Source organism: Lobosporangium transversale (genome assembly GCF_002105155.1).
Source record: "Lobosporangium transversale strain NRRL 3116 chromosome Unknown BCR41scaffold_20, whole genome shotgun sequence".
In the NCBI taxonomy this organism is placed as follows: domain Eukaryota; kingdom Fungi; phylum Mortierellomycota; class Mortierellomycetes; order Mortierellales; family Mortierellaceae; genus Lobosporangium; species Lobosporangium transversale.
The window spans coordinates 1-19,900 of record NW_019028998.1 but is presented as its reverse complement, the minus strand read 5'-3'; the positions used below and the strand labels follow the sequence as shown (position 1 = coordinate 19,900).

Below are 19,900 nucleotides of genomic sequence, written 5' to 3'. Positions count from 1 at the left end.
GGGTTCTCACTAAGGCTTCATTTTATAGCATGGTCTATGCAAGCCAAATCAAATGTGAAATCATCTGAAATGGTTGCCACTATATCTACCTGCATTGGGATATCGAATTGATAAAGAGCAAATAACACAAGACTATGTTCCTTGTTGGTAGATGGCTATCAAGTCCATTAGTACTGAACAGTCACTTAGGACGACGTTCCGTCTAATCAGGATGCTGGACGATTTTTATGGAAGCAGAGCCATTAAAAGGCTAAATTGGGGGAAAGGAAAGCGTTATTGGTAAGGAAGAGCTCTCGCAACAAGTAGAGTATTCCTTCGGTTTTCGTGTATGGAATAGGCACTTCAGCACCACATTACCGCTTTACCTCCCTATGTGGGTTGTCTGAGTGTCCCTCTCTCCATCATACGGTAACTAACATGCTTTAGGTGCCCCAGTCTGGAGCGCCTCGCCAAGCCATCTGATAGAGCCATACTGTTCTACCTTTAGCCAAGTATTATATACACATATGACTCAGGTGACTGTTCTAAAAAATATGTATACTCATATGGATGTATTGAATAATCAATATCATTGGTCAATCCTTAAATAGTGCTTTTCCTTCCAACAAGTTAAACATTTTCTTTCTTCCTTTCCTCACTGCCCCTACGATATTTTATAGCCATGGCCCCCATGCCTTCGACAGTATCAGAAAACCAACAACAACCGATCCGATCCACCTATGTGCCTCCATATAGCCGCACACAGTCGTCTCCAAGCAGCCCCTTGAAGTCGTCCTCTGCTGTCGACTACAACTTTGATGGTTGCAACGGCCAACAGCAACAGGATCAGCCAGATTATCTTCGCCTTATCCTCACTGCTCGATGCTACGATATAGTCAAACAATCACCTTTAACGCATGCCATCAACCTCTCCAGCCGCACTGAGAATAATATTTACTTAAAGCGAGAGGATCTTCAAGATGTATTTTCATTCAAGATTCGTGGGGCATATAATAAAATGGCACATCTCTCAGAGGAAGAGCGCCGTCGGGGTGTGATCGCCTGTTCTGCTGGCAATCATGCACAAGGAGTTGCATCAGCCGCCAAAACCATGGGGGTCAAGGCGACCATTGTGATGCCCACTCCAACACCCGAAATCAAGTCAAGAAATGTGTTGCGGCTAGGCTCCACCGTAATCTTACATGGAAAGAACTTTGATGAAGCTAAAGCCGAATGCGAACGGTTGACTGCTTTAGAAAATTACACCAATATTCCACCTTTTGATGATCCATATGTAATTGCCGGTCAAGGAACCATCGGAGCCGAAATCTTGCGACAGCACAATCTGCAAGAAATTGATGCCATATTTTGTTGTGTCGGCGGCGGAGGACTGATTGCTGGTATTGCAGCCTATGTGAAGAGAGTAGCCCCTCATATCAAGATCGTAGGCTGTGAGACTGCTGATGCCAACGCGATGACACAGAGTCTTAAACAAGGCAAGAGAGTGCAACTCACAGATGTGGGTCTCTTTGCAGATGGAGCAGCAGTCAAAGTAGTAGGAGAAGAGCCTTTCAGGTTGTGCCAAACTTTAGTTGATGAAATGGTTGAGGTGACAAACGACGAGGTAAGGGCATGCTTTATATATTTGAGTAAATCACTAACATAGTGCTACACTTAGCTCTTTTTTTTTTTTTTTTTTTTTAAAAAAAAAAAAAAAAAAAAAAAAAAAAAAACTTATAAAATGCCTTTTACTATTCATAACATAGATCTGCGCCGCTATCAAAGACATCTTTGAAGATACGCGCTCAATCGTTGAGCCTGCAGGAGGATTAGCAGTAGCAGGATGTAAAAAATACTTGCGGGAACACAATCTAACGAGCAAGACTTGTGTGGCTGTGACCTCTGGTGCAAATATGAATTTTGAAAGACTCCGCTTTGTAGCAGAGCGAGCCTTGCTTGGTGAGCAGAAGGAGGCATTGTTATCAGTTGTTATACCTGAACAACCAGGGGCCTTCTTGAAACTCTACAAGCACATTCATCCCCTGATGGTCACTGAATTCTCATACAGATACGCGGCTAACAGGAGAGCGCAGATCTTTATGTCATTCCTATGTCAGGATCGACGGAGGGAGGTACCCGTGATCATGGAGACTCTAAACAGAGAGGATATGCAGGCTTGGGATATCAGTGAGGATGAGATGGCAAAGAGCCATGCACGCTACATGATCGGTGGTAGATCGGACGCTGCTAATGAGAGGATGATCCGCTTCGAATTTCCAGAGAGACCTGGTGCATTGTTGCAATTCTTAGAGGGATTGAGAGCTGGATGGAATGTGTCACTCTTTCATTATCGTAATCATGGCTCAGGTATATATTGACATTTGATAGATATATGCCGCTGTCTATTGCCTAACCTGGAATATTGTGTTCTAACACGGTCTTGATTATTTACTACTAGATATGGGCAAGGTACTAGCCGGATTGCAAGTACCAAAAGAGGACAATGAAGAGTTTGCAAAATATCTGGCGAATCTGAATTATCATTGGGTAGAGGAAACAAACAATCCGCTCTATGAGCAGTTTTTCTGTCATAGAAAAGTAGAGTAGGAAAGAAAGAAGAACAAAGAAGAAAAAAAGTGTATAACCTTTGTTTTATTCTTGTCTAAAGCATTTATTTTGAAAGAGATTATCACAGGCTGTAAAGATCTAATAGCAATCTAAAGTTCTAAAGTTGTTCTTTAAGCCAATTGACAACGTCTCTGATCATTTCTATAGCGCTATGCTGTGAAAAGACTTCTGGTGCTTCATTCTTGATTCTCTCGACTGCTAAATCCAGTCCCTGTCTATCGTATCGCTGGCCTTCCATCCCGACGCTTAGTGCTGTGAGTGATAATGACTGTGCTCCAATGCTGTCGTCCATAGAATCAATATTGACTTTACAAATTAATCCTTCTTTGGATGTAATCACAATATTCTATGGTATAAATGCCAATTAAAAAAAAAAAAAAAAAAAAAAAAAAAAAGGTTAATCAAGTATCAATTAAGAACTTCAGTATATTTTCTTCTTTTTACTCAAAAGCTTACAACAATTCCCCAGGAAAAGACATGTTCAAGACGATACGTAAATTCGGGCGTTTGCCCGAACATCCACTCCCACGTCTTCATATCATCGCGGATCAGCTTGACGTCTTCTATTTCATTGATCATTACATCGTCCACCACGATGAAGTCTTCCTCCAGGTTTTGTCGCCATTGTTCAAACGCATATTTCTTTAAAAACTCTGCCTTCGTTGCTTCGCAGAATGATAAGTGATCAATCGTGAACGAGTACTCACGTAAACGTGTTACAGGTGATCGGATAGAAGCAACACCTTTGGTAGTGAGGTTGGATCTGTCTACTTTAAGATATTGTCCTAATGATCCAAGATCGGTATCAATGAGCATGGTTCCATGATGATAAGCTCGCTTTTGGATCAACTTGAATGCAGAACCTGAAATGTGTAATCCGCAAAATTGAAAAAAAAAGTTTTCGTTAACTCATTTGATGTGGGATTTAAAAGTGGCAATCACCATAAATTAAAAAAAAAAAAAAAAAAAAAAAAAAGGGCAGTATCTTTTTGCCATCCAGGGTAATATCGTGGCGCTCATTCACAACGGCTGGTATGTCCAGTTCTTGAAGAGCACGACAAACTAGCTCCACATTAGTCCGACGATCGAAGGCCTCTCTAGGCATCATGATAGAGTAATTGGTATTTCCCATATCCTGTAGTACCGACAGCGTCATTAAGCGATGCTAAATTAGATGGCATTGGCTGGCAATGTTTGTCAATCGCCCACTACAGACAAGGATTCTTACATGATAAACGGTTCCTCCTCCGCTCTTACGTCGCACAAATGGTACGCCATCCCTTGCTAGAAGTTTTAAATTACACTCTTTCCATGGGTTCTAGAAATGTAGAATTTTTTTGAAGTCAACACTAACTTTGCCAATGCATTAACATCGCCATAATCGTCCATGTCCTCTGGTTTTACCTGGTTTCGACCAATTATAACTGATCTTGAATTCCGATATAGAAACAAAATATATGTCTCCGGATCCGAGTTTCTAAAGAGCCTTATTTATTTATTATTATTATTATTATTATTATTATTATTATTATTATTATTATTATTATTATTATTATTATTATTATTTAAAAAAAAGTTCGATGAATATCGGGTCATTTTATATCTAATGGATTATACAAATTGCTTCCACTGATCGTTACCATTCTTCGAACGCAAGGTTTGTCCAGGGATCGTTTAATGTGGAGATGTATGTCTTGATCTGTAGTATCAATTGGAGATATACAAGATATGCAGGTGCAAAATACATTATGTGAACCAGATTATTCACCAAATAAGGCTTTGGCACGATTCACAATTGCCTATGTCTAGTCCCATTGAGATATTACTTTGTGGTTGCCATGGACATTCTTTGTCTTCGTAGGCAGATGCGTGAAAGTCCCGGAGTGTGTCGTGCGTATGGCTGTAGATGCCTGCTTTATAGCCCAAAATACGGATCGCAGAGTGGGGTATGAGACATGATTAATTGGATTTGCGGACAGCATCACTTCAAAGTAATGCAATTCAGTAAGCTGAGGAGTACAAAAAACTGATCTGTTGCGATACCAGAATTAAATGAACCCCACGTGATGTAGTGAACATGAACATTACATTAGACATGATGCCAGGATCTGCGTTCAAGTCCAACAAAATATGCTTCCAAGCCACTCTAAACATTAAGAAAAAAAAAAAAAAAAAAAAAAACCAGTAAACCACATTTCTTCATTCATTACAAAAAGGTATGGACTCGAGCTAGAGGAGCATCATGAATGCATCTATACAAAAAGATCTTGAGTACAATCAGACTATTTCAACTTCAGCGATCAGAGTGGCTTCTATCTACGACGAGCATTTGAATCGAATGGCACCTTACAGGAAACAAATAAGCATGTGTCTAGAATACTTATCAACACTGGAAATTAACAGCAAAATACCAATTTTTTTGTTCTTCAGATGCATCTTATGTACACTTTGTCGCCTGAGGGCAAGCGTATCTACACCCTCAAGGTAACAAAACAGCTGTGTTATAACCATCGCTTTTTATGATTTTATCATTCATGGATTCTAAACTCTTCTCTGTTTTCTTGGCTGTTGTAATATAGAAACTCACCCCTGCTGGCAAGGTTACTAAATCCGCCCATCCCGCTCGCTTTTCACCTGATGACAAGTACTCCCGTCATCGTGTTACTCTCAAGAAACGTTTCGGTATTTTGTTGACTCAGCTTCCTTCCAAGCAACTGTAAACATATAGATGGATCATGTCTATAAAGTAATAGCTAGTCCTTTTTCATTCAGCATTGTACAATTCTTTAAAGTTATATTTCGATAGTCAATCATTATGATTATGAGAAAGCTATGGTTCAGTGAGAATAATTGTAAACCAAAATTCGAATTGAAGTATTGAGCGCCTACCCAACGTAGGATCTAAATGATGAATTTGGTTCCAATGCTTTATCTTATGGTGCTCTTCCTTCTAAAAGCTTCAAATGAAGATCATCCATTCTACATATCTCTTTAAGCTCGACCTAAAAACCCTGACAAAATGCCGCCTACATTAATGCCAAGCATCTCGATGCAGTATCCTCCTTCTTGCACGAACAACGTGGGTAGGCCGATTTTTCGGATTGCGTTCCCAATTCTAGGATATCCTTCGGATGTAACTAAGAATCCTGCAATGGGATCATCCTTGAAGGTATCGACACCCAGTGACACAATAACATAATCTGCCTTATATGGGATGATATGTTCTTGAATAAGCTTCTCAAGCGCCTCTACATAATCATCGTCGGTGGTTGCCTTAGGTAGAGGAAGGTTGATATTGAAACCCAAACCTTCACCTTCGCCTCTTTCGATTTCTGATCCGGTAAAATAAGGATAGTCATCATCTGAATGGAGAGAGATGTAAAGAGGATTGGAAGTGGTATAAAAGATCTCTTGCGTTCCGTTTCCACTATCGTAAAGATGAAAATATTAACATAGATCCTTCATCTTAAATAGAATCAAAAGACATCAATGTGTCTTAAAGTAATCGTTCATGATCACTTACTGATGGAAGTCGATATCAAGGATTACAATTTTCTTGAGTCCGCCATCTTTACGCTTTAGCTCAGGCTGGTCAATCAGCCACTGGGTAGCGATCGCAACATTGTTAAGGAAACAATAACCGCCACAGAGATCAGATTGCGCATGATGTCCCGGGGGACGTACTAGAGCGTACAAACCAGGAGGATTTTCTCTCGAGGAGCCATCGGTGACGTTCATCTCATACTCTTCTCCAATACGAACGAGTTCCTTGGCCGCAGTTAATGTAATCTGTGCTGCATTCCAGGCAGATTTGAACGTGTCTATCGGCAAAAAAAAAAAAAAAAAAAAAAAAAAAAAAATTACAATCGAATAAAATAACGTATCATCTTCAGGTGAGTTATTGTAAGACGTTACTTTTAGTAATTACGGCGGATAGATCGAAACAGTATTGACCTGATTTTGCGAGGCAGTTTGAAGCTTTGAGCCTACCCAAGCGCGCAAGCTTATGGTGTGGAATGGTTGCAGGCAAAACTCCATTGGGATGGCCTCCCTCTGCGATCCATTCCTCATAGGCGGTCTCGAGATACTCTAAAAAGTCTTTCTTATGTACACGCTTGATAGGCTGGTAACCAAAATCTTCGAAATATTCGGTGACCTCGAACATATCTGGATGCGATCTCAGAAAGTTGAGAATGGCTTCACGACGTTCAGGGCTCTCTGCGTAGTAAAAGCGAAGGAAAAAAAAAAAAAAAAAAAAAAAAAAAAGGAAGGCTATATCAGTACGGCGAATACCATGTACCAAAAGCACAAAGGAGCGTGCAAGGAGCTTGCAAATATGCCATTGCCTACCGAAATAGTGTGTTTCAGCACCAGATAGAAATTCATACTGAGGTGTGTGCATGGTGGTGCACAGCCCAGAGGTGAATACCTTCATTAGTGTCGGGGCCATATTGGACGTAGAAAGATTCTTGGATGGAATGAGTAAAAAAACAAAACTGCAACTTTTGGTTGGAGCTGCTGATTAATACTGTGGGTAACAATTTGGTGAGGGACTTATTAATGTTAAATGGAAGAGTTGCAGAATTTTGTAACACTCTACTTTATTCAACTAGACTGGCATTAAAAACCTTCAGTGATGTCTAGGAAACCAGATCGTGGCACGAAAACAGGTAAAAAAAAAAACATTGTGTCAGCATGGTGCCCATTTAATAACTCATCTCGACCTATTCTCATCAATCACTTCATTACCATTCTGCAATCCATATTAAAATATAGCGCCGCCAAAAGTGCTAGATGCGGAGGCGCGAAAGCGTCAAGTCCGACACCACCTTGATTCTTTAGAGCGCGATAACTTCGTAGCTCTGAATGAATACGAGGCTATCATCGCTACTGCCGCTGCTGCTGCCACGGCTCAAGGACCCATCAGTCTTACCCACACCAACCTCGACCCTCTAGGGATTTTACCACCCCTTGGCTCATCAGTTGGTTCCATTGTTGGAGGCGTTGTCGGTACTATTGGGCTAGGGGCTGTGGCGGCGGGGAATAAACCCTCAGGAACATTATCTGGAAGTCGATCCAAAAAACATAACATTCATACGTCAAGCAGTAACACGGCAAACCACGGTAATAGCAGTAGCATTCTCAACAATAGTTCTGCTTCTAGTTCGAGTCCAATGGTTGGTAGCCGGAAACCATTATTATCACGCAAACCATTGAGCCAGCTTCTAGAAGAATCAGGGCTTTTGACAGATAGCCTTAATAATAGTATTCCCACGTATGTAACAGCAGCAATGGGACCCAGTCGATATCCAGATCGACAATTTTGTTCAGTCTGCGGCTGGAAAGGCAGGTATCGATGCAATCGATGCGGCATGCGCTACTGTGATCTCAAATGCCTAAGAACCCATGAAGATACTAGGTAAGAAATTGCTTGATCCGACATGTCTGTAACGTTTTTATTATTGTTGTTGTTATTATTATTATTATTATTATTATTATTATTAACCTCGTAACTTTTATTTTATTGTATGACTTCTCAAGGTGTATGAAGTTTACAATCTAGGCAAAATTTAAGTGGCTTAGTTTATTATCCAATTACTTAAAAAAAAAAAAAAAAAAAACTGTCCTTCCTCCTCAACATTGCTGGTTGTGTTCTGCCTCTGCATTCACGGCTGCATGGCATTTGTTTCTCCCTCTACACTCTTCACAAACTTTTAAGAATGGGCAAATTCCAGCGCTCCAAGGCTACAGCACGGTCAACAGGCGGATCAGCGCCAACTTACACAGTAAACGACTTACTCGCTCAGGCCAACCAAGCCGTTGACCGCTTCGAGTTTGAGCTCGCTCACCAATTTGCTATGCGGGCTTTGTCTATGGAACCCAAAAATGTGAATGCACTTGAGGCTGCAGGATCCATTGAGGTCGAGCTTGAGCTATTTAATGAAGCCAAAGAGGTACTGACCCCTCAAAGATCGAGCGATATTATTTTAGATACCAACATCAAAGCAATATACTCAAAGGCTAACTTATCCAAAAATTTCTGGTTATTGCTGCTAAGCATTTCTTGGAGTGTGTCAGACTGCAACCTGATACAGGCTATTCAAAGTTTATGTATCTCGGCCAAATGTCGGAGCAACTTGAGGCGATTTCATATTTTCAACAAGGCGTTAATCTTATGATAGATGAAAGAGCCAAAATGCCAGTTGATATCACTAAAGGAAGTGATTATCTGAAGCTATCGAGCAAAATTTCGTCTGCACTTTGCTCGATGACTGATATCTATTTGACGGACTGTTGGTAAATGCCTTTTTTATTTTTATGTAATCATCATCAGCAGATAATAAGCTAGCTAGGACGAGAATACAACATTTTACTTATTCGTTAAGAATTCAAATATGTTACTTATAGCTTTGAGCCCGATGCAGAATCACAATGTGAAGCCTACTTGGCACAGGCAATGCAGATCGAGCCTGTAACACCTGAAGTATATCAGACTCTAGCTTCAGTAAGATTGAGTCAACAGCGAGGAGATGAAGCCAAGGTGGCATTAGCTCAGGGCTTAGCACTATGGCTGGGATCAGATCCCACTGATGAAGATGGACCAACGCCAGATTATGAGACTCGTCTTGCCCTTGTCAAGCTGCTTTTGGAAACCGCCATGTATGACGAAGCATTTACGGTGTTAAACGGTTTAATTGAAGAGAACGACCAGGTCCCGGATACCCTTTATCTCTTTGGATGGGCCAACTATATTGCTGCAGAAGAAGTAGATCCAGAATCGCCCAATGCCGACGAGGAGAAGAAGGAACAACTGGAGAATGCTCGCGAGGCGTTAAATGCATGTACAAAGGTAAAGTTGTTCTTCTATGCAGCGAGACTTTACTTTTTTTTTTTTTTTTTTTTTTTTTTTTTTTGGAGTGGATTGAATTGGATTGAGTTGACTTTCTACACAATGTTCCTTAACTAAATCTTTTATGTGAATCTGTTAGTTGTGGCATGCAACGGGTTCAACAGATGAGCCTTTATTGCAACATACACAGGAGTTGCTGGAAACCATCACAAATCTTATTGGTCCAGAAATAGAGCAAGAGGAGCCTGAAGGTGGCGAGATCGAGTACAATGAAGATGAAGATGAAGAAATGGCCTAGACTGCCTCAAATTAGCATTTAAAAAAACCTTAACAACAATAACAACAACTAGATAAGTACAAGTAGCTTTAAAGGCGTAATGAACTGATTTATCGAAAAAAAGAAAAAAAAAAAAAAAAAAAAAAAAAGATAACCAAAAAGAATAGTGGAAAAGCATGCGAGTAATAGATTGATTTAAAATCGTCCGCCTGCGTGTCCAGGGGGCATACTCTGTTGGAACTGCTGCTGTGAAGGGTGTCCTGGTGCACTCGGTACGATTCCTTGCAACAGTGGTTGCTGATTGCTACCGGGACCAGGAGCTGGACCTGGCGCAGGTACCACCTGTGGATGTCCGCTCAGAAGTTCTTGCAATTTCTTTTGGTTTTTAGCAGTCATATAATGGAATACTGCCTCATTAACCCACTGCTGATTGTAAAATTCTGCGCGTCTTTGTTCTTCCAAGTTCACGTGAGACTCTCCTAGGATGACTTCGAGATCCCTGCTCTGCGAGGCCACCCACCGATCCAAAAAATCTACAGGGTCGTTTGCGAATCGAAGCAAGAAATCACGCTTCGTTTTAGAGTTGTGCATACTTTGGATATATTGCATTATCTGTTCATCCTGTGTATGAATCTGTTTTGGAAGAGAGTTTGTAATGGTTGCCGCTGCGGTATTGGAAACCGTACTGTTGATGGCGGTAGCTGAATTGCTTGGTGATGTTGAAGAAAGTAATGATGAAATCTTGCTTTTGAACAATGGGTCGTCAACTTCCACGTCCAGATCGTAGCAGTGTGGAGAAAGGTGATAGGGTTTATCTACACGAACGGTATATTCCAGTACAATTGGATCTGGAGGTGAGAGGAAACGTCCAATCAATTCTGGGAGTGCTGGAAAAGAGATTTTGGGTTGGTTGAAAAGCTACATGATACGGATCAGTTACAAATTAATTAATCAGTAACTGCTGTTAATCCATGTGACAGCTATCCTGGTAACAAGTCTCATTCCACTTACAGCAGCTAATTTATGGTCACAGTTGATATTCCTCTTATCCTCGGGGTCCTGCAGTTGGTGAAACTTGATATATTGCCATAATGCCATCATGATACCAGGCCGTGTCTCGACATCAATTGCCAGGACATCTGCCAATTCGGGGCTAAGTTTGAAGCGTTCAGGCGAATTATCAAGGTGCAGAATCACCCTCACTTTGACGTTCTCATCACCATGTCGCTTGATTTCGAAACCGTCAACATCAGCCTGATTTGGTGATTTATGCCACTCTACAAAATTACCGTTGGGATACAAATTGGAATCTCGATCCAGTTCAATCATTACTGACTTGAAAAAACTTGAGAATTTCCTGCTTGTCTGGCGGTTCTTGTACGCCGAAGCATTGACCTCCTATTATTCGTAAATTATGGGCATTGACAATAAGCGATACTATTCCAGGAAATAGCAAGTCTAAATAACTCCCAATGAAGCAACAGCGGGCTAGGAAAAAGACATACATCAACTAGTCGGCCTTCAACTTTAAGGGTCCATGAAGGTGTTGGCCCTTTGTCCAACTGTGGTTCTTCATCTTCCGACTCTAACGCGTCTTGATCATGCGAGAGGTTGGATATAAAAATGCGAAGTGTGCGCTTGATCTAATTGTGTTTAAAAGAAAGAAAAGAGCCATTCAACCCATCGATTAGTATCAATCTTACAGGCTGATGTTGACAATTCAGCACTATGGGTTTAGAGTATGATGCCTTTACCTTAACAGGTTTATTGAGGGTTTCTTGCAGGTCCAAACGCTTCCTCATAATAGTGGCATCCAGTTTTTTTTCAAATTGCAAGAGCTCTGAATAAAGCTTTGATTCAGGAACAATAGCTTCAATCTGATTTTTATTGCCCATGTTGTATCAAAAATTGCAAAGTTAGAGAGATTAGTTTTAGTAATTTTCATTCAGGAAAGACGTATTGTCAAGCAAAATCCATTCCATTCGTATTGAACTGAGCATTGCCTTTGAAGAGATTTGATTGTCATTGGGGCGTTTTCTCTTTGCTTTCGCAATAAGTGTTGGTAGCTCCGCGGCGGACGAACGCTTTCGTGATGGATCCATAGCTTTTGAAGGACTTTCTGGGTTGATGTTGGGTAGATGGAATGCAGGGTCATATTTTTGGCATTCTGTATTTCCAAGCATGACGTTTCAATAGGTTTTGCAAGGAAATATCGGACATGAAAGCTCCGATCAAATTCCAGACAATACCATTATTTTTTTCTGCTCCATCACCTCTATTGCCATGGTTCTTCAATACCTTGTAAGTCACTAAGGATAGGACAGAATAAAAGAATAAGAATTGTGCTGGATTGATGGAAGCTGGAAATCCATCTCAGCTTGATCAAACCATTCGACGGCGGTCATAGGCGGCTATTTTTAGTGTTTTCTGTGTGTCCAACCCCCTCGATCGGAAAGACTTATAGTGTTGCACTTTCTTTTAAACTAGAAACGCTCTGCCGACAAAAACCCTTACATCTTTGTCAGCTTCGTCATTGCTGCCATTGGTAAGTAATGAATAGCCGTAGTTTGAAGAAAATCAAATTTTGTTCTTTTTCAATTTTTGCTGACATTCCCTTGACCTTGATACATTTTACACAAACAATAGGTCCGGCTCTTGTCGTCGGTGTCCCACCGATCCGTAAGAGTATGGGTTATGTCAGTCCAGCTCGTATTCCTGAGACTTATCCATGTAAGAAATACTATGTCATGGCGGTTAATCCTAAGAAGAGGAGACTTGTATCTGGATCATGTCGTGCATATACTGGGACTAACTGTGTACTTCTCTATTTATTCCGGTAGTGCCTAGGCGTGCTCGCAATCCCCCATCTGGATACGAGGATTAAGGATCAACACATCACACTATAGATTAAATACTAAGGATCATGACCCTACAAACACGGAACAGCAACTGACAGACTGAAGAAGTAGAGAGAATAAAATGAATGTTTTGCAAAATAGAGTTAGACAAGCTCACGCAGTGCATATCTTTGATATAGTTATACCATTCAGGGTGCCTGTTATTATGAGGAGATTCGCTTTTGCAGAATGCTATAGGCATTGATGGTATGGACGCCTAAAAAAAAAAAAAGAGTTGCACTTATAGTTTAATTTGGCATTCGCAATTGCTCGAATACATAGCAATTCGTTAGTAGACGCTTTCATTCAAATCAATACAACATGATTGAAGGCTTGCAAAGAAATTGTAGACACTTGATTATTAGTTTTAAGTCCAGTTGATGATGGCTTTTTTTCTTTGAGTGAAAGTCTGGCTCTAATGTGATCATTCTGGCAAAAAAATTATGATAGCTTTCCTTATGAATATATTAACCCATCCCCTACTCTAAGCACCTGTCCCATGCATATAGTTTGGATGACAATCGCTACAAGTAACTAGTAAGGATTGTGCTGTGGGAAAAAGATCCTCAATGGAGCAGACGATATAGAGTCTTCTCATTTAGTTCCTAATTTTCAAGTTGGAACTTGTCTGAGAAAAGGATAATTACCATTGGCCAATCATGAATAGTTGATTGTCTAGTGCCTGTGAAATACTCTCCATAGTATCAAACGCGCTTGGGCGTTCACCATGTTCTTCTCATCATGGTGCACACCACAACACCCACCGTTGTTAAGAAAGCCAAACTGTTTTTCTTCTGCTGCTGCTCCTACCAAATCCTATCTCACCAGCGCCCCCACCTCCTCTAGTATAGATCCTACCAATACTTCTTCAGCTAAAGGCATCTTCATCTATAACACTGTCATAAAGCACTACCTCAGGACTGAAGGGTATCGTAATAACAACAACATCAACAAGGTCAACAACAGCTTTCGAGTTACGATTTCATACGAAAGTATTAGGGGACAAGCTTTAACAACACAACTTCGGTCCTATATTTTATGGTGTAAAAAGAGTACATGCACTGTCTTCATGGCGTGGCTTCCACCAAAGGGAATGCTGCTCTAGACATACCATACAATCATGGCACTGCAACAAAAACCTAGGAAGGTCTGGACGACTGCTACTCAAACGTGAGAACTCCACTACCATCATTCACGGATGTGAGCAATTTTTTTATTTTAAAGGACCTACTTGGATGGACAGTATGCACGTGTTCATTTGAGACATCACAAATTTCTACACATCCTTCTAGCACACTGTGGAGACAAAGTGATTTCAACTTCTTAGTGTACAAATAGCCAGCCCGCGTGTTGGTACCGATCCCAAGAGAACGAACCTTACAACTATAATGCAAAGAGGGTATCAAGGACCATTGCCTCCAAGCAAATCGCCACTCTCGTCATTTTACTATGAAATGGGGGTTGCACGAATATTCCTTGGTGGTATGCCAAAGCAACGTGGAAGGCATCAAGTATTCCTTCGAAGGAAGGCGCTATCAAGAGCTCTCACCTTCCATCCTATGATACTCAAATGCAACGCCTGATCGTCTCAGTCCATTCAGTAGAGTACCCTTTGACTTGCTAGAGTAAATGGAATAAGTAGCCATTTCACATTGGTAAGGCATGCTTTTTAAATAAGGAAGCGTTCAAGCCCGCACTATACATTGAAAATATAAATGTCTGTTCTCCCTCTACCTTATTCCCCATTCGCCTCACCCATACCCTCATCCCAATCAGTTTAAGTCATCGTCGAACCAGCGATATTCGTCATGCCCTGCGTACGACGTAACCGAGCTGGAGGCCCTCACTCGGGGGGGGGGGTAGCCTCCGGGTGAAAAGAAAAAAAAATTGCTTTCTTTCTTATAGACATATAATAATTGCTTTATCAATTCTACAGAAAGGGTATCAGTTGATGCGTTCTAGCCCAAGAAGAGCGGGGGTTTTGGAAATTATGAGCTGAAGTGGTGCTTAAAGACAGGACAGGTTGAAAGTTGAAACCATGTAAGGTTGCTTCGAACATGCTGCTATGAGGCACGAAAGCCTCGATACTATTTGCAGTCCCACAGATAATACAGAGGACTTTGATCAGGATAGTTTATAAGATATACTGTCTAAAAGATACATTAAGCACTATTATGGAGTATCCTAGAGAAACAATGACAAATATTTAGATTAATTTATCCAAGATAACTCACTGGAATTTAATATATTTTATTACATTCTAGTGCATGCAGATAATATGACATGATATGATATGATATAATGATATGATACGGCCTAGGGGTAAAGAAATTAGGCATTGGCGGCTTGGCTTTGGGTTTGATAGTCGTAAAGGCGGACAAGGTTACGTTCCAACATGGCTACAGTAACCTTGCCCACAGATGGGACGTAAATAGCAGCCTTTTTCTTGATCTCATCACCGTCAAAATTCTTGAAGGTAGAGAAGTTGATACAAACAGCACCATCACGGATCAAGTGTGAAGGAACTTTGTATGCAGGTGAAGGGACACCAGTGATGACTACATCAGAAAGAGGGAGGACGTCCTCAAGTTTCAACGTCGTTTCACTGACCTATTCATTACGCACAGTACATTCAATTACATGTATCAAAGATAAAAACAAAAAGATGGTTATGACAGATAAACAGCCCAATTCATGAGTCATTGTCTATAGACATGTTATTGGGTCTGTACCCTATAGCAACGAAATAATGACTCAAAGATTGTAGAGCTGAAAGGTCATGGCACGTTACCTCGTGTTTCTTCAGCTGAAGACCAACACCACGATGGAACTCCTGAATGCCATTGATGTCGACGGAATAGACTTTGGCACCGTCGTTGGCAAGCAAGGCCGCTAGGGGACGGCCAACAATCTCAGAGCGATTGATAACAGTGACGATTCTTCCGTGAAGGCGATTACCGTAAGGAAGGATTCCGTTGTAAACTCCGACATACTCCATAACTTTGACCAAACCCAAGGGCGTGCAAGGAATGATACATTTCTTTGTCTTGGCTTCGTCTAAGAAACGAATGTTATGATACATGTTGTAGACGTATTTGTGATGGAGACCTTCGACATCTTTACTCACATCAACAACATTTTGCAAATATTGATCCTAAAAAAGGAAAGAAAAGAATATAGATTACAAAATATCTCAGTCAGATCACATTATTTAAAGCGTTGATTCGAATATGTGCGTGTCTGCATGTGTGCGTCTATGTCTTCTTCCTCACCTGACGATCGCCAAAAACAGGATAATAAACCATGATTCCGTGGACATTGACATCCTGATTAGCCTCAATAATTTTTTCTTCAAGAACGTTTCTGGAGCATTTTCTCAGTTCAAATTCAACGCCCGTCTCGGCACAAGTCTTTGCAGTCCACTCAGCGTACATTACAGCAGCAGGATCATCATTGGCCAGAAATCCCACAAGTTTTGGTCGGATGTTGCGGCTCTTGATAATATTCTTGAGTTCTTCTCTGTAATAATGATTCAACATAAATGGTGATGCAATGAGCCTGCATGAATTTTTGGGGCGATCGACAATCATTCCTTTTTATTGAGCCTATAACATAACTCAAGGCCTTTCTATTGACGCACCTGTACGAAGCCGAGATTGACTGAGCGAGAACTACTTTGCAGGACATTATGTGAGAATGTATGACAGCTGAAAGAATGAGAAGTGGGAAAGAAAAAGATCTTGAGACATTTCGTTTCTTCCTAAAAAGGTGTTCCCCGCAAAAAAATTTTTTACAGTGGTCACTGAGATCAACGTTTACGCTCATTGAGATCTCGCTAAGATCAAAGTTTTCCTACGTTGTACACATCGCCCTCTTTTTATTTTAAAGTAGCTTCGATAGCCCACCACTTTCAAAGTCGAAAAAGAGCTCAAGCAAGCACCATGCTACCGAATACTCGTCCCATGTTTTATCGTGAGCCTTTTCATCACGGCCGTCTTCATTCCTCCCACTAATGCAATTTACACACACAAGTAACAATTTCAGTTTGCATTGCACAAAAGTCACCCGGTTCGAATTCACGATCTTTTTTTCCAACTATTATCATTCCATTCACTTACACTTATTGAAGGATCTGATGAGGGATGTGGTACTTGTCCTTTGAATCGAAGCATCACTACTATTATATATATTGTTCTACTATTTTTATTAAGAACTTTTATTTGTTGGCTGCCTAGCTTACCAAACTACATCCTAAGCTACAAGAAGTCAGACTCTTAGCTAACTTGGGGAGTGCTATTCCTTTATCATCAATAACACTCCCCTAAGATGTTGTCCGGAGCATACCACGGGGTGGTCTGGCAGATCGCGCTCTATTAAGTCAGGCGTCACTATCCATAGGTGTACCATTGCTCATGGAGCTGGCGCAACCCATCATACTCCGCTTGGTTTAGGGAGGGATTCGTGCCGTTTACAACCTAAGGTTAGCGAGGGAGCTGGGGGCTTTAGTAGAAATGAATGTTTGGGAGTGTTGCTTACTTTTCATCTTGTTTGAGGAGACTGATGGTCGAAGAGATCAAAGAGGAAAAGGAAGAAACTAGGATCCGCCCTTTTTATATTTGTTTTCGAAGGCACTTTCCAAGAAGGGATGAGGGGATGAAGGGACAAAGGGAAGAGCGGCATTGAAAGCGGTCAGAAGGACGTGATTCCAAAGCATTGATTGGGTAATATGTGTATCAAATACCTTTTATTTTGTACAATCTAAAATGAAACCAATTTGTAAAAACGGCGGCAAAGGAAGCATCATGGTGCCTTGTCAAGCACAAGAAGGAAAATTGGTAGCTGTATAGAAGGATATCATCTGTTATTTCTCATTTCCCAATGGGTGAAGATAAAGATGAAATCAAGCAGATCACACAACAAATTGTCAACAAACAATTGGGGCACGAACCACACTGTTTTTGAGCGATTGCTCCCTCTGCATGCGGTGTAACAAAGAAATCCTTTAGGCAATGAGTAACGTATTGTGGCACACATATTCGGCTCCTCGTCTCTTTTTGTGCGTTACCTACATGACCTCGTGGGTCCTTGTTATCAAAAAAAAAAAAGTCTCTTTTTGTGCGTTACCACGTCTAAACTGTGTCAGTCATAAAGCATCTCATTGGAGCCTCGTTCTGTCCCTTGTCCAAGTCTAATAGGAACAAAGAATTTAATTCTATTATGAATTCATTATTGGGCTTGAGCCTTGAGGAGAAAAGAGGTAAAATATATTTTTTCACTTTTAGCTACTCTGCACTTGTCACTGCATTAGAATTAATATGAATAAGGGCTTAAAGTAGAATAGACTAAATAAACCTTCAACATCATTAGAGCAAACCAACAAATTAATTTGGGACCTTGTACAATGCATCAAGGTCTGAATAATAGCCGATTTAGGCTGTGTATCAACATCAATCTTTTCGAACCGTCATGTGGGGCGATGCAGCAGATTCTTTATCTGTTGATCTGTACGGTTTTTAAAGTTAGTCCAGAAATTCAGGGGCAAAAGATTAGAGAGGATGGATACAGGAGACGAAAATAAACAGAACTTACAAATTTTTTGTGGGTGTGCCAGCACCCAAATACTTGTGTCTAGCGTCGTGCGCGCTTTGCAGCCGGAGCAGGCGACTCTTCCGTGGGCTTGTACTTTGCAGGCCTCTCTTGCCTCTCAATTTGAGCAAGACCGATTCTTGCGATGTTTTCCGCCCCTACTGCGTCACGGTCGAAGAATACCTTACATGTCCGGCAATATTTAGAGCGAGGGTACACCGCCTCTAAAAAGCTATCGCAGAGGGGTCGGGGACAGCGGGCGCTGGTGTAAAATTCGTGCGCTCCTACAGCGAAGTGTCCTCGTGCTTTGACCCAAGCGTGTCAAATGGCAGTCGTTTATTAGCAAAGGCTCTATGGCTTTCCAACTTTTCTTATTTTTTTTAAAAAAGTCATACCTGTGTGGCAAGATGTCTCGTTATAGCAGTGATCACAAGCGTCTATTTTGGCCAGTAATGATTATTTTATTCCTAGCTGGCAGTTGCATCCACTTAAGTGTGGAATTGTGTAATATATACCATGTTTGATTGTATACCAAGATGTTGGTCTGTTGTGCTCTGGTCAAAAATATTCCAACTGTGCGTTTTTTCCTTCTATTCTCTTTCCTTAGATTCCTATCCACTGCAATGAGAGGACCCAATTCGACGGGGCTTGAGGGCTTCAACCGCATCTGACGAGGGAGTTTCGCCCAATTGTGGCCACCCAGAATCATCCGGTGATCCGGTGAGGGATCCCAGTCTGGTGGGCTTCACAGACTCGGGAGCAACGTGACTCAACATTGTGACTGGTATATTAAAAAAGAAAAAACAAAAAAAAAAAAAAAAATAAAGAAAAGGCTACAATGCTAGCGTTGCCATCTTCAAATTTCATCCACATTTTCACCTAGTTTTTTAGCATGGGTACAGGAAGCATTACATGTTTGTATTGAATGCCATCTATGACCATGAATACCGATGAATAATATACCAGTCTAACTCTTCAATATCACTATAGTTAAAATAAAGAAGTCATTGGCAGAGCAGTTAGCAGATCTGTCCACTACCACTCCAAAGGGTATGATATTTACGCAAGTAGTCACCACTAGACATTCATTAATTAATCTACCTGCTGTTGATCCTGTCACACTGGACCTAATGCTTACATGCTTTTCTTTTTTCTTTCTTTCTTTTTTTTTTTTTTTTTTTTTTTTTTTTTTTTTGCTTGTTTTAATCTTTATTGGTTTATCTAAAATGATCTAGATTACGATCCTGAAGATATGGGAGATGACTCGTTTAACAATAAGCTCAACAATGATGACAATATTGGCAGCGACGATGATGGTCTCGATAGAGATTATACAGGCCGTGAGCACTATGTCTCGGTTGGGTACGTTAAGCGAGAAGTGTGGCTACAAAAAACATTGCATTCTATTGAGAGCAGCAACACAAGCTGATATACAAGCTTTCTCGTTTTGTCCATCATAGAAAGAGTCAACTACGGTCTAAAAACTTCTTAATGGATGACCCAAAATATAAAGGAAAGAAGGCTTCGAGGAAAAATGTTCTTGAACTAGACAGCGAGGAGGAGGAGAACGAAGAAGCTGATGAACTCATAAATGAGGATGAGGATGAGAATGAAGAAGATGATAGTGGCAGTGAAAGTCAGAGCGATGGTATCGCTCCAGAATCTGACCTTGATGATGAAGAG

General features: G+C 40.9%; 10 protein-coding genes across 10 annotated transcripts; 6 read left to right on the top strand and 4 right to left on the bottom strand.

The window, feature by feature from the left end:
* Window positions 1-635: 635 nt before the first annotated feature.
* On the top strand, window positions 636-2,608 carry BCR41DRAFT_422345 (tryptophan synthase beta subunit-like PLP-dependent enzyme). Its single transcript, XM_022030145.1, has 3 exons — window positions 636-1,603; window positions 1,746-2,346; window positions 2,438-2,608. The coding sequence occupies exons 1-3, from the start codon at window positions 662-664 to the stop codon at window positions 2,584-2,586; spliced, it is 1,692 nt and encodes a 563-aa protein (XP_021880952.1). The 5' UTR covers window positions 636-661; the 3' UTR covers window positions 2,587-2,608.
* Window positions 2,609-2,628: 20 nt separating this feature from the next.
* Window positions 2,629-4,676, bottom strand: BCR41DRAFT_336814 (Lipoyltransferase and lipoate-protein ligase). Its single transcript, XM_022022047.1, has 7 exons — window positions 4,434-4,676; window positions 4,248-4,306; window positions 4,012-4,093; window positions 3,836-3,925; window positions 3,593-3,742; window positions 3,064-3,477; window positions 2,629-2,953 (listed from the first exon to the last, which is right to left on the bottom strand). Exons 1-7 carry the CDS (start codon window positions 4,587-4,589, stop codon window positions 2,705-2,707), a joined length of 1,200 nt encoding a protein of 399 aa, XP_021880951.1. The 5' UTR covers window positions 4,590-4,676; the 3' UTR covers window positions 2,629-2,704.
* Window positions 4,677-5,037: 361 nt separating this feature from the next.
* Window positions 5,038-5,327, top strand: BCR41DRAFT_306523 (H/ACA ribonucleo protein complex, subunit Nop10; the record flags this gene model as incomplete). The annotated part of the gene is made up of 2 exons (XM_022020828.1): window positions 5,038-5,091; window positions 5,187-5,327. The coding sequence occupies 2 exons, from the start codon at window positions 5,038-5,040 to the stop codon at window positions 5,325-5,327; spliced, it is 195 nt and encodes a 64-aa protein (XP_021880950.1).
* A 271-nt stretch (window positions 5,328-5,598) lies between these two features.
* Window positions 5,599-7,009, bottom strand: BCR41DRAFT_377822 (acetylpolyamine aminohydrolase; the record flags this gene model as incomplete). The annotated part of the gene is made up of 4 exons (XM_022027124.1): window positions 5,599-6,034; window positions 6,131-6,428; window positions 6,523-6,825; window positions 6,958-7,009. The coding sequence occupies 4 exons, from the start codon at window positions 7,007-7,009 to the stop codon at window positions 5,599-5,601; spliced, it is 1,089 nt and encodes a 362-aa protein (XP_021880949.1).
* BCR41DRAFT_354151 (hypothetical protein) lies at window positions 6,980-8,227 on the top strand. Its single transcript, XM_022024259.1, has 3 exons — window positions 6,980-7,277; window positions 7,384-8,026; window positions 8,149-8,227. Exons 1-3 carry the CDS (start codon window positions 7,244-7,246, stop codon window positions 8,168-8,170), a joined length of 699 nt encoding a protein of 232 aa, XP_021880948.1. The 5' UTR covers window positions 6,980-7,243; the 3' UTR covers window positions 8,171-8,227.
* A 5-nt stretch (window positions 8,228-8,232) lies between these two features.
* BCR41DRAFT_354150 (hypothetical protein) lies at window positions 8,233-9,846 on the top strand. Its single transcript, XM_022024258.1, has 4 exons — window positions 8,233-8,561; window positions 8,666-8,904; window positions 9,016-9,457; window positions 9,597-9,846. Exons 1-4 carry the CDS (start codon window positions 8,328-8,330, stop codon window positions 9,753-9,755), a joined length of 1,074 nt encoding a protein of 357 aa, XP_021880947.1. The 5' UTR covers window positions 8,233-8,327; the 3' UTR covers window positions 9,756-9,846.
* A 43-nt stretch (window positions 9,847-9,889) lies between these two features.
* On the bottom strand, window positions 9,890-12,065 carry BCR41DRAFT_422340 (hypothetical protein). Its single transcript, XM_022030144.1, has 5 exons — window positions 11,738-12,065; window positions 11,489-11,611; window positions 11,240-11,377; window positions 10,746-11,132; window positions 9,890-10,652 (listed from the first exon to the last, which is right to left on the bottom strand). Exons 1-5 carry the CDS (start codon window positions 11,915-11,917, stop codon window positions 9,930-9,932), a joined length of 1,551 nt encoding a protein of 516 aa, XP_021880946.1. The 5' UTR covers window positions 11,918-12,065; the 3' UTR covers window positions 9,890-9,929.
* Window positions 12,018-12,618, top strand: BCR41DRAFT_396552 (hypothetical protein; the record flags this gene model as incomplete). The annotated part of the gene is made up of 4 exons (XM_022028820.1): window positions 12,018-12,035; window positions 12,222-12,279; window positions 12,381-12,464; window positions 12,575-12,618. The coding sequence occupies 4 exons, from the start codon at window positions 12,018-12,020 to the stop codon at window positions 12,616-12,618; spliced, it is 204 nt and encodes a 67-aa protein (XP_021880945.1).
* Window positions 12,619-14,886: 2,268 nt separating this feature from the next.
* BCR41DRAFT_354147 (hypothetical protein) lies at window positions 14,887-16,354 on the bottom strand. Its single transcript, XM_022024257.1, has 4 exons — window positions 16,272-16,354; window positions 15,904-16,150; window positions 15,423-15,785; window positions 14,887-15,241 (listed from the first exon to the last, which is right to left on the bottom strand). The coding sequence occupies exons 1-4, from the start codon at window positions 16,316-16,318 to the stop codon at window positions 14,963-14,965; spliced, it is 936 nt and encodes a 311-aa protein (XP_021880944.1). The 5' UTR covers window positions 16,319-16,354; the 3' UTR covers window positions 14,887-14,962.
* A 3,115-nt stretch (window positions 16,355-19,469) lies between these two features.
* BCR41DRAFT_396548 (hypothetical protein) lies at window positions 19,470-19,865 on the top strand (the record flags this gene model as incomplete). Its single annotated transcript, XM_022028819.1, has 2 exons — window positions 19,470-19,579; window positions 19,678-19,865. Coding segments are annotated over 2 exons (298 nt in total), but the record flags the coding sequence as incomplete, so codon positions are not given.
* Window positions 19,866-19,900: the final 35 nt, after the last annotated feature.

Excerpts from the sequence above, each read along its gene's own strand:
- BCR41DRAFT_354147 (XM_022024257.1), bottom strand. The coding sequence starts at position 16,318 with ATGTCCTGCAAAGTAGTTCTCGCTCAGTCAATCTCGGCTTCGTACAG. Across the intron at positions 15,786-15,903 it reads CTGTTTTTGGCGATCGTCAG|GATCAATATTTGCAAAATGT; the intron begins GTGAGGAAGAAG and ends TTCCTTTTTTAG. Across the intron at positions 15,242-15,422 it reads TTCAGCTGAAGAAACACGAG|GTCAGTGAAACGACGTTGAA; the intron begins GTAACGTGCCAT and ends CGTAATGAATAG.
- BCR41DRAFT_354151 (XM_022024259.1), top strand. The coding sequence starts at position 7,244 with ATGTCTAGGAAACCAGATCGTGGCACGAAAACAG. Across the intron at positions 7,278-7,383 it reads AGATCGTGGCACGAAAACAG|CGCCGCCAAAAGTGCTAGAT; the intron begins GTAAAAAAAAAA and ends ATTAAAATATAG. Across the intron at positions 8,027-8,148 it reads AGAACCCATGAAGATACTAG|GTGTATGAAGTTTACAATCT; the intron begins GTAAGAAATTGC and ends TGACTTCTCAAG.
- BCR41DRAFT_354150 (XM_022024258.1), top strand. The coding sequence starts at position 8,328 with ATGGGCAAATTCCAGCGCTCCAAGGCTACAGCACGGTCAACAGGCGGA. Across the intron at positions 8,562-8,665 it reads TATTTAATGAAGCCAAAGAG|CATTTCTTGGAGTGTGTCAG; the intron begins GTACTGACCCCT and ends ATTGCTGCTAAG. Across the intron at positions 9,458-9,596 it reads CGTTAAATGCATGTACAAAG|TTGTGGCATGCAACGGGTTC; the intron begins GTAAAGTTGTTC and ends TGAATCTGTTAG.
- BCR41DRAFT_422345 (XM_022030145.1), top strand. The coding sequence starts at position 662 with ATGGCCCCCATGCCTTCGACAGTATCAGAAAACCAACAACAACCGATC. Across the intron at positions 1,604-1,745 it reads TTGAGGTGACAAACGACGAG|ATCTGCGCCGCTATCAAAGA; the intron begins GTAAGGGCATGC and ends TTCATAACATAG. Across the intron at positions 2,347-2,437 it reads TTATCGTAATCATGGCTCAG|ATATGGGCAAGGTACTAGCC; the intron begins GTATATATTGAC and ends ATTTACTACTAG.
- BCR41DRAFT_336814 (XM_022022047.1), bottom strand. The coding sequence starts at position 4,589 with ATGCTGTCCGCAAATCCAATTAATCATGTCTCATACCCCACTCTGCGA. Across the intron at positions 3,478-3,592 it reads TTACCCTGGATGGCAAAAAG|ATTTCAGGTTCTGCATTCAA; the intron begins ATACTGCCCTTT and ends TGCGGATTACAC. Across the intron at positions 2,954-3,063 it reads TCTTTTCCTGGGGAATTGTT|AATATTGTGATTACATCCAA; the intron begins GTAAGCTTTTGA and ends TTTATACCATAG.
- BCR41DRAFT_422340 (XM_022030144.1), bottom strand. The coding sequence starts at position 11,917 with ATGCTTGGAAATACAGAATGCCAAAAATATGACCCTGCATTCCATCTA. Across the intron at positions 11,133-11,239 it reads TTGAAGGCCGACTAGTTGAT|GAGGTCAATGCTTCGGCGTA; the intron begins GTATGTCTTTTT and ends TACGAATAATAG. Across the intron at positions 10,653-10,745 it reads GTGACCATAAATTAGCTGCT|CTTTTCAACCAACCCAAAAT; the intron begins GTAAGTGGAATG and ends CGTATCATGTAG.